This window comes from Galleria mellonella, unplaced genomic scaffold (genome assembly GCF_026898425.1).
Source record: "Galleria mellonella isolate WM207_F2 unplaced genomic scaffold, CSIRO_AGI_GalMel_v1 utg133, whole genome shotgun sequence".
In the NCBI taxonomy this organism is placed as follows: domain Eukaryota; kingdom Metazoa; phylum Arthropoda; class Insecta; order Lepidoptera; family Pyralidae; genus Galleria; species Galleria mellonella.
Window position 1 is genome coordinate 4,553,052 of NW_026441990.1, and position 15,427 is coordinate 4,568,478.

The 15,427-nt window shown below is 35.0% G+C and overlaps 1 protein-coding gene across 2 annotated transcripts in view; it reads left to right on the forward strand.

The window, feature by feature from the left end:
• LOC113511018 (uncharacterized peptidase C1-like protein F26E4.3) overlaps nucleotides 1–15,427 on the forward strand; it is a 100,679-nt gene that overhangs the window by 37,658 nt on the left and 47,594 nt on the right. For both annotated transcript variants that reach the window (XM_031911991.2, XM_026894575.3), the window contains exon 3: nucleotides 1,650–1,830. In XM_031911991.2, the coding sequence (XP_031767851.2) occupies nucleotides 1,650–1,830 (181 nt within the window). The remainder of the gene's footprint in view (nucleotides 1–1,649; nucleotides 1,831–15,427) is intronic.

The window sequence follows — 15,427 nt, forward strand, 5'->3', positions numbered from 1 at the left end:
AAATCTCTGTATGGGAACTTTCTTTTAAAATTAGACCTTCAAGATTGGAACTACAAATCTGGACCACTTTCGGATATTTAACATAGATAATGTGGACAAACAGATACACAGTCAGCCTTGGCTAATGATTTATGGTCATAACATGTCTAGATTTTATCACTATCTCGATTGTTAGCCTTATACAGATTTGCCTGGAAAGCGACAGAATGTATGAATGAATTTTATTGCTAAAAATGTCGTAGGTACAATAAAGTCATATGGTAATATTACAATGGTTTTACACATTTTCTCATTACTGACGTGCAACAGTCATTACAAATGTTATGTACAAGCCAACCAAGGTCCAGGATGAAATGAAAAGAAATTTGTTTATTTAAAACTAGCTATATCCCGCTGTTTCTTTCGCCATAATTAGTACGAAAAATATACTATATGCTAAGTTAGGATATAACCTTAGATTGTATAAATAGAACATCAAGCCTCAAAAAACAGACCAATTTTTTGTCAGCTAATTGTCAAATTATTATATGTATTATATATTTACGCACGTCATACGCACAATGGCCCAAATGCGGCACAACGGCTAAACGCGGAAAATAGAGTCCTATTTACATTACATTACATTATATTTACGCATAAAATGAATCTTTATGTATTGTATCTTTATTTAATAACGCATTAAAAAGATGTATAATTTATAAGACAAAACAAATACAGAAGTTATAAAGGAATCATTCATAATTGTTTACCACGCAAAACTGTATGATTGATCCGTTTTTCTCGAAGCATTTCTATGGAGACACTCTGTCTATATAATCTAAGGATATAATTTACTAAATTCGTATATAAAAAATAATAGGATTCCTTACTTTACTAACAAAATAAATTAGTAATTGAACGATGTCTGCACATGAGAGATTTTTAAGAAAAATCAAAATGAGGCCTCTTAATAAAACTAGTAAATGCTAAAAAAATATTTTCTAGAATTTTTGTTCCAGTATCACGCAAAAACTACTACCCCCTTCCTCTGAAAACAATTCTTATAGAATTCGTCACGTTGGGCTAACTGATCTGCTTTCATATTCACTTATCATCCCTCATTAGTGCTATACCAGCGTATACCGATAGTGGAGACAGGGTTTTTTTGATGGGCGAAAATGGTATGGTAACCCCACTTGTGCTAACGGGATACGCTGGTGGAGCACCAGTGAAGGGTGATAGATGAGAATGAAAACAGGCCAGTTAGCCTATCATGATGAATTCACCAGGAATTAACCATGATAGTTTCCAGGGAGAACCGCGAGGAGGTCAACCTGGTTGGGTATATTGCTAGCAATGGGATTCTCAGTCTCCATTACTAACAATACCTTTCTCTCCGCGGAGACAAGGTTGCCATTCCATTATCACCTATTAAAAAACCACTTATTCCTCAGGAATTGTGCAGTATATTCTGTAATGTCCATGGTACTGCTCATGTCTATTTCCGACGGTTACCACTTTCCATCATTTATTATATTATTATCATCGCTTTCTTTATGGCGATCTATGGGGTAGGCCTATATTCAGAAGTGGACGGCTAATGAGTGAGATGATGATGAAGATCACTTTCCATCAGGTCAGCCATAAGGTAAAGAATCGATTTGTTGCAGCGACCTTGTGCTACTGCGACCAGTTCTGCAACCGGTCGAGGGTGCACGACGACTGCTGTCCTGACTACGAGGAGGTCTGCCTGGGGATATCCCCACCACCAAACCCGATAACGAAGCCGTGCCGGTACAATAACAAGTTCTACCCACCAGGAGAGAAGGTGAAGCAAGGATGCAATGAGTGGTAAGTCCATTTTTTGTTCCAATACATGAAAAATATGGGTATCGATTCCGATACTTGTATATTGGGTTTTTTTAGACATTGATGGTGGAAAATACGTTATCACCCATTTTGATAACGATGATATCGTCATAGTCGTAGAATACTGACGGATCTGACAAATATTACATGTAGGTATATAGATATATCCGTCAGTATTCTACGACTATGACGATATATTCGAGCCAAGTATAAATTCATGCACACGTTTGTTGTATTTTGATCCTTATTTCTTTGGTAAAACTGATTATAATACACTTTCCTTAACAGTTGATTTTAATTTTATTCAATAAATTAAATCCAGTTACAAATTACATCTAAAACTAAAAAGTATTATATATTTTTTTTTTATAAACCTAGAGCGCGTCTGACCACAGTTCCATGACCACGTATAAATGACGTCGTTTAAAATGCAGACTCACACAGACTCAAATAATGTCTATTTAATTTAGCCTTGAAAGATGACAGTTCATATGGGTCGAGAAATGCAGACCTCGTGAGAGATTTTTTTTTATACAACTTAGAATGGCAAACAAGCTGACGGTCTACCTGATGGAAAGTGGTAACCGTCGCTTATAGACATGAGCAATACCATGGACATAACAGAGTATACTGTTTCGCCCATGATACCCCCCATGCGTTGCTATTCCTGAGGACTCAGGTGTTATTCCTCTGTACCCAGTAAATTCACACCATATCCCACCCTTCAAACCGAAACACAGCCATGCAAACACAACTGCTTCACAGTTGAAACACGAATGGAACAGAGGTACCCAAGCAATCGATTTTTGTACAAAGTCTCCCTCATTTCATCCTTTGACTGGTTCAAATACTCAAAATTATTTACTTTAACATTTTTAAGACTAAAATTATGAATTCAGTATTGAAATACACAAATATATATATTAAAATTAAAAAAAAAAGCTTTTTTAAACTACAGACTTGCCCTGGTTTCACACGTCTTTTATAAATAAAATACAGCCCATACTCACTAATTATGTATTCTATAGGTGAACAGAAGTTTGTTAATTGCAAATAAAAAATCTAAATGTAAATATTTTAATATTAGTTTCGATAAGTTTATGAATTCAATATACAAATATACACAAATACATATATATGTACTAAAATAATAATAAAATACTAAAATGCTTTAAGATGTTCAGTTGTTTACGATGCAGGTCAAATAACTGACATTACCATATGTCAAGGATGTATGGATATGTTTAGGATTGTGAAGAGAACGAATATATTTATGAAATTGTCACAATATATATATATATATATATATATATATATATATATATATATATATATATATATATATATATATATATCTACCAGAGGGAGACTGTACAGAAGTCGTTTGCTTGGACACCTCTGTTCCACCTCTGTTTCTTGCACTGTCCCATTCGTGTTTCTACCGTGAAGCAGTTGTGTTTGCATGGCTGTGTTTCGATCTGAAGGGTGGGATATGGCGTGAATTTACAGGGTACAGAGGAATAACACCTGAGTCCTCAGGAATAGCAACGCATGGGAGGTAGACTATATTTCTATATGGCTTCTCTTTCTGTTTTGTATTTTTTACATTCGAATATCGTATGTTGAACATCGTTCAATGTGTTACAAACATCATTTGTCTGTTTACGATATGCATCTACAATATCTATCACAACATAGTAACGTACTCTTACACATACTATCTACTAATAATCTTGTATCGTCTTTAACAATGAATTAGGATTGCGCATTCTATTATTACGCCAAAATCCATTACAAATGACATCACAGATTGTAAGAATTTCTCTAAGTGAACATAACAAGAATTCCCGTGTGCCAAATAAAATGTAAGAAATATAAATATCGTGGTACAGTCACGAAGATAATTACAAGGAATAAATTTATTTAAATACAATACGAGTAAATAGATACGTTTAGCACTATCATATCAGTCTTTAACCGACCATTGTTGAACATAAGCTCCTCCCTTAGGGGTTTTGAAAGTAGTTGCCACGCTTGACAGGCGGTTTGGCAGAGGTCGCCAGTTCGGGGGCCGACCACATACTCTTTTTTTTTTGTTGCAGTATTCGGCTGTAGTACGTTCCTAATGCTCCTCAAACATTGCCTCTAAATTACGTCCACCATGTACCCTCTTGTATAGGCATTCCGTCACCCGTATCCAATAGCGAGGACGGGATGCCTTAAATACTGTACCGAAAACCATAAAAAAAACAGGCGGTTTGGTAGTTAGGCTTTGGAGATGTTTTAAGAGGAACAATGCTGCTCACATCTTGCCCTCCTTAGTCGCCCACGAGAAAGGGAGGGGTGGCCTTGCTGGGACCATACGACTTTCAAAATTATAGTCCGAGATATTTGTCGACTTATACCGATGTGGAGAACGTAATACATATTATGCAGTATTTGTCTCTAAAAGAGATCTCTTCCAGTCAACCTAACCCATTGACATAGGAAGTCTTAGATAGGAAATAGTGAGTGGACAGTAGTACTGTTAAACAGAAATTAAAATAAATATTTACATAAATTACAAATAATTATATAAAGACAACTTGCCATTTCAAATTAGTATTGTTACCTTTGATTACACTTCTGTTGCCAATTGTACCGTACATATAATGCGTCTAATTACGAAACATATGGCGATTCATCGCAATAAATAATAAGGTGGCTGACCTAAATACAGACTGCTGAAACATTAGTGAAGTCCACGGTGACACTTGCACGTTCTGATGTACAGTTTCATATTACCTGAAAAACAGTGTTTGACGTCAACGTATGTACCTTCTTCGAGACTTTACCTCCCTTTTTGTGTTCTGCCGTTTGTATTTTTTTATAACACAGCGGCGAATGAGCATGCGGCTCACCTGATGGTAAGTGATTACCGCTGCCCATGGTCACCCACAACACTAAAGGCATTGCAGGTGTGCTGCCGGCCTTTTAAAAAGGAATATACTCTTTTCTTGAAGGTTATGATGTCGTATCGGTTCGGAAATACTGCCGCTAGAAGTATAACGGATTGTATTCTGAGGAATTGTTTAAAATGATGCTTACAGTCACCTTTTATCATTGCAACGCTCTCCATCGAATTCATCCTCACACTCTTGAAACTGAATGTTCACGTACAGTGCGGTTTCAAAGGAATCGAAGCGAAATCTTAGGCTGTGCTAGACCTAGAATGAGCTTCCTGCTGAGGATTTCCCTAGATACTACAGTATGGGATTTTACAAAAAGGTTATATTAAGGTTTCTTCAGAGTCGGCAACGCGCACGTGTTACTCCTAATGCTGCAGGCGTCCGTAGGCTACAGTCCCCGTTTACCATCAGACGGCTGTATGCTTGTTTGTCAACGTCGTGGTATAAAAAAATAGACCTGTCTTTTCATCCTCACCTATCATCCCTCACTGGATTATCGCTAATGTATACCGTTAGCAGGCGGGGTTACCATTTCATTATTATCCATTAAAAAAAAAACTATCGTGACTATATTAATAATAATAATGTCACATAATTACATTTATTTCCTATTATTTCAACCGTTAACTGTCCACTGCTGAACAAAGCCCCCCTCCTATTGGGGAGTTTTGCCAATAGTTGCCACGCTAGACAGGCGGGTTGGCAACCGCAGTTAGGCTTTGGCGACGTTTTAAGAGGGACGCTGCTGTACATCTTTCGATCATTAAGTTACCTTAGTCGCTTCTTACGACACCTACGGGAAATTAAGGGGTTTTTTATGGATCATAATGGAATAGTAACCCCGTCCGTGCTAACGGTACACGTTGGAGAGGCAGATCGGTTAGCCCAACGTGAGGAATACAGCTGGATTTCGGCACGATGGTTTCCAAGGAGAACCACGTGGCGGTCGATCTGACAGGGTAAATTGCTAGCAATGGGACTGGTAGTCCACATTACTAACAATCCCTTCCCCCGGAAAGGAAGGGGTGGCCTATTCTATGCCTAATAATAATAATACTGATAAATCATAGATGAGAATATATTATTGGGATAAAATTAAAATAAAAAAATTAAAATTTGAAAACCCTAGGATACGTACCAGTTCCGTATTTTGTACTACAAAATAAATAACGCGTAATTTTGCCACCTTTTAAAATATATTAAATGCTAATCGATTTTAATACGCGGATTCGGTCAATCATAAAAAAGAAACTAATTAATATTTCCACTAATATGGCAATTAGCATAATAATTAAATACATTAGTCTAGTTCTCAATTAAATGCAGTCAAATATCTAATATATGTTATTTTTATTTTACATAAATTATACGATTATATAAAACTAGTCCTGTCCTGTGGCTTCTGTTCGTAGCTGTATCGTAATATAATTTATTTTTTATATTTTTTTATTTTTTAATTACTTATTTCTAATTATATATCTAGATTAACTATCTATTCACCAAATTAAATTATAAATGAATAAATAAGCCAAGGAATGATCGTAATATTGAATCGAACTTAATCAATCTTTAAAAAAATAAATATATAAATGTTTAAAAAAAAAGATACTGCCCGCATTGTACGCGGGTTTCTCTCCCTGGAACTCTGAACCCCGGCCGACTGTGCTTCTGCCGGGAATTAGTTGCCAACAATAAATACAAAAATTTCATCTCCCCTCTTAAGGAGAGGAGATGAAAATATAATAATAATGGATGTCACTATACCACATGACGAGAACCTCGTAAAAGTCGAAACAGAGAAGAAGAGGAAATATGTCTAGGTACTTGGCTCACGGGATGACCGAAATGTGGGGGTTGTATCCACTGATATCATCCCAATCATTCTGTCGGTAAACAGTCTTATCCCAACTAGTCTGGAACGACATCTCAGACGGTTGGGATTTCTAGGCGGCTTACTCCCGGGAAACATGCAGAAAGCGGTGCTCTTAGATACTGCCCGCATTGTACGCCTGTTTCTCTCCCTGGGGCCCTGAACCCTAGCCGACTGTGCTTATGCCAAGGGTTAGTTTGCCATCTCCTCTCCTTAAGAGGGGAGATGAGAATTTTGTAAAATTTAAAAAATAATAATGGATGTAACTATACTGCATGACGAGAACCTTGTAAAAGTCGAAACCGAGAAGAAGAGGAAATATCTCTAGGTATTTGGTCCACGAGATGATCCATCTCATCTTCTTAAGAGGGGAGGTATGAATTTTGTTGAAAATCTAAACAATAATAAAGATATGAAAATTTATTTTTTTTATTTTATACAGCTTAGAATGGCAAACAAGCTGACGGCCCACCTGATGGAAAGTGGTAATCGTCGCCTATAGACATGAGCAGTACCATGGACATAACAGTGTATACTGTTTCGCCCATGATACACCCCATGCGTTGCCATTCCTGAGGACTCAGGTGTTATTCCTCTGTACCCAGTAAATTCACGCCATATCCCACCCTTCAAACCGAAACACAGCTATGCAAACACAACTGCTTCACGGTTGAAACACGAATGGGACAGAGGTACCTAAGCAATCGACTTTTGTACAAAGTCATAGAAAATGCGTCATACATTCCGAAGCTGTCGAGCTGAGTTGGATGGTTTAATATTTACATTATAATTGTTGCAATTTCCTCGCTTATATTGTCACTGAATATTGTTTGCAATGTTCATAGTCCAAATATACTTTTGTTATCTTAAGAATTCGAATAACGCACTACTGATAACGTATCAAACAGTGAATGTAAGAAAACATAGTGCACTATCGTACTTTCACTCAATTATCTGGTTATTAATATAATTGAATGACTAATGCGATATTCATGTGGATAACCTGTCACGTGTCTCATAGGAGCAAAAGGATTGTTAGCAATGGAGTTTGACAGCCCCATTGCTAGCAATATACCTTATTAGGTCGACCTCCACGTGCTTTCCCCTGGAAATCATCGTGAACAATTCTTGTTGAATTCGTTACGATGGGCTAACTGACCTACTTCATCCTCACCTATCATTCTTCACTGGTGCCCCGCTGTTGTATACCGATAGCGCGGATGGGGTTACCATTCCATTATCATCCATTTAAAAAAACCTGTTACGTGTGATTATGGTTCGTAGCAAGCGGAATTTTGCTCCGCGATGAAAAACAACGGTTGCAATTGTCAGAAAATTAATATGACGCATCATTATCATTATTTCAGCCATTTTTCGTCCATTGCTGAATTTCTAACTGAACTAGACTTCCCTTATACACTGCCATAAAGAACGGTCTTGAGCCACCTGCATCCACTGACTCCCTGCAAAGCATTTGAGATCGTCACACCATCTAGTGGGGGATCGTCCTTTACTGCATTTGTTCGTACGGAGTCGCCACTCAAGAAGCTTTCTTCCCCATCGGTTATCAATTCTTCGAGCTATGTGACCAGCCCATTGCCATTTCTGCTTGCGTATTCTTACCTTTTCTTAGGACCTTTTTTCCTTAGTTAGACGTGAGTGGGGGGGGAGGGGGGGAGTTATATAAAATATGCTCAGGAGCGCCAAATACGTTAAGGTCGGCCGTTAGATGTTCTAGAAGTCACGAAAAATTACAAGCATTCCTGCTTTACAACAGTAACATGCGTGGGTCAGTGGTACCCAAGAAGATGACTTTAAAAAAAAGTTTATTTATTCATTTAACCCTTTATTGCACCAAAAACATAAAAATATATAATGACAATTAGAAAATTTAACTAAATTAAATTAAATTAAATTAAAATTAAATTAAACTCATATGAATCGCATTATCAGACCTTAACCTTTATCTAATCATAGTTCACTCTGAAATATCCTTGACAATTGCAATCAATCTACGAAATGGAACCACCAATGCCAGTGATATCAAAATATTTACATAGAAACGAATTAAGAAACTTTACTCTTTGAAGTCGATTAATGAAACATGGCCAAGGTAGAAAATGTTTGTTGATTTTCATTTTTTATAACTGACTTCAAAAAATTTTCGTGGGTGCTGGTAATGGGGAAGCTTAATACCAATTTATATTGACAGTGGCGCCATTGTTAGAACGTAAAGGAATTTCACCTATTCTGTGGTCGGTAGTAATTTTTTTTTTAATCACTCTGTCGGCAGTCATAAATTAAGAAGTGTACCTGCGATCATCGTCATCATTAGGCCTTCGTCGCTCTAAAAGAACGTAAGGACGGGCCTTGGAGCTAATCCGCTTGCTCCAGCTTCATTTCCGAAAGCTACTATCCCCGAGTCGTTAGTTCTTGTTTTTAGTTAATATCGTAAATAATATAATTATGGTATATATTTTTTTTTAGTAGAGTTTCAAGTTCCCTTCAGGTTGCTACGCCTAACAAAATGCATATTGTGTTGCATTTTGTAATGTTTGTAAAAACATTTTATCATAACGTGCAATGCAACTATAATAAATAAATAAATAAATAAAAAGTGGCGCCACCTTCGCAGAGTTTTGCATAACATTCATATTGTAAATAAAAATTCATATTATGTATATGCAAAACACTTGTAACTGTAAAGTTACGAAGTATTCTATTCTAAGATTCCTTTAGGTAATTATAATATACGCTAATTATAGTCAGCCATTATAGTCAAATACATTTTCGAATAACTTAGTAAAACAATGCAACTGTCAAGTATTTTAGTGCTCTACTTAGTATATAAGAATAATATCGTACTTTACAATAATATTGACGAAGAATAATAACGAACGTATAATAAAGCTGCAAATATTCTTTATATTATAGGTATATTAGCTCAGTATCTGTTATTTATTTACGACTTACTTTTGCAATAGACAAATATTAAAAGTGCTCACGACTACCAAAGATATAGAAAAATTGTTTGTTTAAAGTACCAATTACATAGATATAGTATAACGTAATCTAAGGCTAATTTCAATTCTGTATAATTTTAGCAAAATAATGCTAAGAACTTTTCTTAATCTATGAGTTAATTGATAGCCATAAAAAAATACATATTACTCAGGCATAGATTAAGGATAATACTTGTGATATTCTATTTCTAAATACTATTCTTAATCTGTGATAACATAACAATTAAAAATATAAAGTTTTATTTTTCAACAATACGAACCTAATCATTGTGTAATAATAAAGTTTATTTCTGTTCTATTTCATTTGTTGTGGTGTCATAATGTCTGCTGGGTCACATTTCGTCGAGCATATTTAATTGACTCGTCGCAATGGGATATTCCTACTCATATCGACTCGAGTCGTCGAATTAATTGGGTTCGTAAACAGTTTTACGAATCTAATTAATTCGACGACAACGGGTAGCTATACCCATTACGACGAAGATTTCTCGTCAACAATAGACGTAGCAAAGTCATAATCGTCATAATTAAAACGTAGTGATCACTTGGTCATAGTGTTAAATATGAAATGACGTAACTTTTTCTACGCATTTAGGGTTGTCACAAATTTTTTATTCTAGTTATTGTTAATGTCTATGAATTTAAAGCCTTCCAGACAGAGTTATAGATTCTTTTCTTTATCAGAGATTATACTGGTTATCCTTACTCTTTAGAATTACTCACATTGATATTTTAAAACAGTAATAAGTAACATAGTGATATCAACCCTGGTGAAACAGAAAAATCTCTACCGCATCACAATATACTCTGTGAAGTTTATATTGTTATTGGTTATCACTTTCTATTAACTGGACTGTTAACTTGCTGTAGATTATAAATAGATACTGTTGCGGGTACTAATGACAATTTTTACAACTGTAAATATGAATTCATTTATTATGTTTTGGGCTCTTAATCCTTAACCAAACATCATGAAATTTTTCATACATACAATATTATGAATACAGGCATCAGTTCCTATACTCTGGTATCCTTACCTTGCCTTACTTGCTTTAGACTTATAATTTTCGATTATATAGTTAAAATCCGTTATCGGCTGTATTTATAAGGAACTTAGCATGTAATATTGTTTTAAGAGCTATAGATTTTTATATTAAATTAATAATATATCCTGCAATTCAATATGTCCCAGACACGTAGATCAAGTCACGGGAACAGCTGGTGTTTATAGCGATAATAATGTATAATGTTTCAATTACTTGCTAACCCTAATCAGCTGACCTACTTGTAACATATGTAAGCTGCCATACAACAGTTTATTTTTTCGACCGTGAACTCACGTATGTTTACTTTATATTTTTAAAACAATTGTTTTCAATTCCACAAATTCGCTCGTGACACACTTAAGTGATATATGATTGATTCGTATTTATTGTTTATCTGTGGAACAGATGTTTTTTTGCGAATCATGTGTTACGTATGCTATACTATGTCTATGGTTCAATTGTCAAACAATTATTGTACACGGTACAGACAATGTTCCTTTGTTTTCTTTTTTTTTGTCTATATTAAAAAAAAAGACTAAGTCGTATTTGGCGGGAATTTATTTATTATTTTTTATTTCATTTTACTGAGTCGTAGCTATTACCTAATTCTTTTTTAAGTAAAACTCTTTAAGAAGAAATAAGAAACAATTACGGGATTTAACATTAGAGTGTTTACAAGAAAGAGTGTCAGTTTGTGAATTCCTCACTAGTATCTCCCTAGCCACTGTAAACTGAGGGCCTACCATGAAATGTTTTCCGAAATTTCGGAGCCAAACGAAACACAAATTTGATGTTAAAATTACATAAGACATGCCGTTTGGAAATATCTTTTTAGGATGTGTGACGAACGAAATGTTCAAGTCCATTTATTGGTCCGATTTTGGTATAAACAAAAACACGAAATTGAGTCCGAAATTTCATTTCATGGTAGACCCGCTGATAACACAGGCAGATTTTTTTAAAGGGTGAAATGAAATGGTAGCCTTGGATGCGCTATCGGTATATACTAGCGAATTAAAGCAGGTCAATTAGCCCATCTTGATGAATTTAAGAATTGATAATAGTTTACTAACACTCCCTTTCTGGGGGTTGTGGGGATTGTTAATAATGGGTTTTAATAGCCCCATTGCTAGCAATACACTCTGTCAGGTCGACCTCCACACGGTTCCCCTGTGGAAATCATCGTGTTCTATTCCAAGTGAATTCTTCGAGGAGCCAACTGATCTGCCTTTTCATTCTCACCTTTCATCCTTCACAAGTGTCCTGCCAGCGTATACCATTAGTGCAGATGGGGTTATCATTCCACCATCATCCATTTAAAAAAAAAAACACTTCCTTTCCCTGACGCAGTCAAAAAATGGGAGACATGTGTAATACACGTGTATTGTATAAGTAGGCATATATCATTGCTCTAGAATTTTGAGGTCAAATTTAGTATTTTGTATTCATCAAGGAAATTCCTCAAGGTTCCAAGTTACCTATTCCGTATAAAGTATTTACATACACACAATAACAGTAACTTTAGCCTCATATTTATTCAGGTAAAAATACATATAAATAAATGAATACATTACTGACCTCTGTATATTTATACGTCACCTAATATTTATAGATACACTAGTTTTTACCTGCGACTTTGTCTGCGTGTCTGAGATGTATAGATTGTCAGTGATAAAAAGCAGCTAAAGTCCTTTAGTGTCTCAAATGCGTGTATTATGCCAATCTTGAAACAAACAAACAGTCTCATTTTCATCATATAATACTACATGTATACCGCACCTACGTCTTTATCAGTTAGATTGTGGGAGAGTGGGGGGGGTCAGGTCGATCTCCACGTACTGTCCACTAGAAACCATAGTGCTGAATTCCTGGTATATTCATCACCTGGTATATTGTCACCTATTATCCCTCACTGGTGCCATTCCATTATCACCCGTTATATATATATATATATATATATATATATATATATATATATATATATATATATAAGAGTATATATATATATATATATAAACACATATTGTAAACATATGTAACATACAATAGTGACGATTGTATCTTTTGTCATGCGGTTTCTGGTGAACCTTGTGTTGAGTCATTCGATAGTTGATGTCGTCATCGATTAGCTGATATGTAATAAATAGATATAGTAATAATAACTTGTCGTGTTATGTTTACATTTTGTTAGATTTATGTATCGCAAGGTGATTTTTTTTAATAAATAAAAACGTGGATATTTATAACAGAAATTATATTATATTATTTACTATAATACTAGCGATCCGACCTGGCTTCGCTGGAAGAAACAGAATTTTCAAAAATCAAAACATACACGTAGCATTCATTGTAGCGGAACCAGTAATTTTGATTTAAAAGTCGAACTACTGTACCGATTTTGATAGTATTTTTATAATGCAATCTGTATATTATTTCAAATAACAAAAGCAAAAAAAAAGATAATGGCAACCGTCGCCTACAGATTAGAACATAGATATTAAAAATTATTTAGAAAAAAAATGTTTACGAATGATATTTTGAAGGGGTTTAATGCAAAAAAAGGTTTATTCTACTATGCTTAAATGTGTTGCGTTGAATTTAATTTAAATGGAAATAGTTATGTCATCTATCTCTATTGATATCTATGTATATTATGAGTCAAATAGATAAAACCAATAGACAGTATGGTATTTGCTTACTTCGTTCCCCTCGTTGATAGTGACACATCGTTCTATCGCTACGTCATCTAATCCTTTGAAAAAGATTTAATATCACTTGTTAATTGAAATGTTTTGTTTAATTCCGTTACCGTTAGTATGTGTGTGGCTGGCAACACTTGAAAATTGACCACCACTAGAACCAGAAGTTCTACAACATTCCATATCAGCCATCAACCTCTGACTGTCATTTTGTTCACGCACGTTTTGCAATAAGTGAGGGAGACTTTGTACAAAAGTCGTTTGCTTGGGTACCTCTGCCCTATTCGTGTTTCAACCGTAAAGCAGTTGTGTTTGCATGGCTGTTTCGGTTTGAAGGGTGGAATATGGCGTAAATTTATAGGGTACAGAGGAATAACACCTGAGTCCTCAGGAATGGCAACGCATGGGGGGTATCATGGGCGAAACAGTATATAACTGTTATGGCCATGGTACTGCTCATCTCTGTAGGCGACGGTTACCACTTTCCATCAGGTGGGCCGTCAGCTTGTGTGCCATTCTAAGTTGTATAAAAAAAAAAAACTCCGAACGGCTTCGAGGAGTGATCTAATTATTTGCCTAAAGAAGCCTCGTTTAGAGGTGAAGATGAACAAATGTGACGACTGATATGAAATAAACAAAGTCACTTCATATTTCACTTGAATTGTTCAATTGTCATTTATATATTTTTGTTTATGGTGCAATAAAGAGTTAAATAAATAATAACATTAAATAAGTAAGGATTTATGTAAACTTAATTAAAAGCATTTAGTTAAGTTTACATATACGTTTATTAATTAAATAGTATTTTTTTATGATTCTATCGCCTATTCGGAATGCAATTTTGAACGGTGATTGAATTTGAATTGAATGGTGGAGATGTGGTAAAGAAATATATATATATATATATATATATATATATATATATATATATATATATATACACAATTAGAGAATTATTATTATTATTTGACAGTCCACAAGAACAACAACACATGAGGTATCGTGGGTGTCACAGTATATACTGTGATGCCCTGCGATGCCTATGATGCTGTGCCTGTAACCCGTAATTTTAGTGTCATATCCCATTAGATAAATATATTATTGTATCACTCTTATTTCATTAACACTTCAAAATACTATTGCCAAACAATGGCACACGGCCAGCCAACGTGCGAACTTGTGGCATGCGAGCTACATACACCTGGGGACGTGTTAAATATAGACCGTGTATCATTTAAAATTAAAGAACACAAGCTTATATTGTTTACATTACGCTGTTTACATTAAAATCCCACTAGTGGGCATGGATATTACTCCATAATACTGTAGGATTCATCAACCGACTTCAAAAAGAAGGAGGCAATTTTTTTTTTATGTTTGTTACCTCATATCGCCGTCAGTTGTAAACCGATTTGGAAAATTCTTACTCTATCTGAAAGGATATACTTACAGATTGGTGGTATAGAAATTTTAACAAAATCGATGTTTAGTTTTTAAGTCAGAATAACTGGTTTTATCACATTTGAAGTTAGTTTTTTTTTTGTGGGAGACAATCTTCACTACATAGTATAAAACAAAGTCGCTGTCGCTGTCTGTCAGTCCCTATGTATGCTTAAATTTTTTAAACTACGCATCGGATTTTGAAGCGGTTTTTTTAATAGATAAAGTGATTCAAGAGGAAGGTTTATATGTATAATACATACATAATATTGTAGAGAAACAGTGACAAATTTAGAGGTTTCTAATGTAACGTGGTATAATGTGTACCCGCGCGAAGCCGGGGCGGGTCGCTAGTTAATTATAATTTAAAAATGGAACCAACGCAAGAGCATATCTTATTGATCGCAAAAAGAATCATAAAAATTGGTTCACAAATGACGAAGATATCATCTTTTTTTTGAGGTCGAGATACGAGTATAATAAAATAATTTAAACCTAGTTTTTACCCGCGACTTTGTCCGCATGACCGGGATAAATAATGCCTTATGTTACT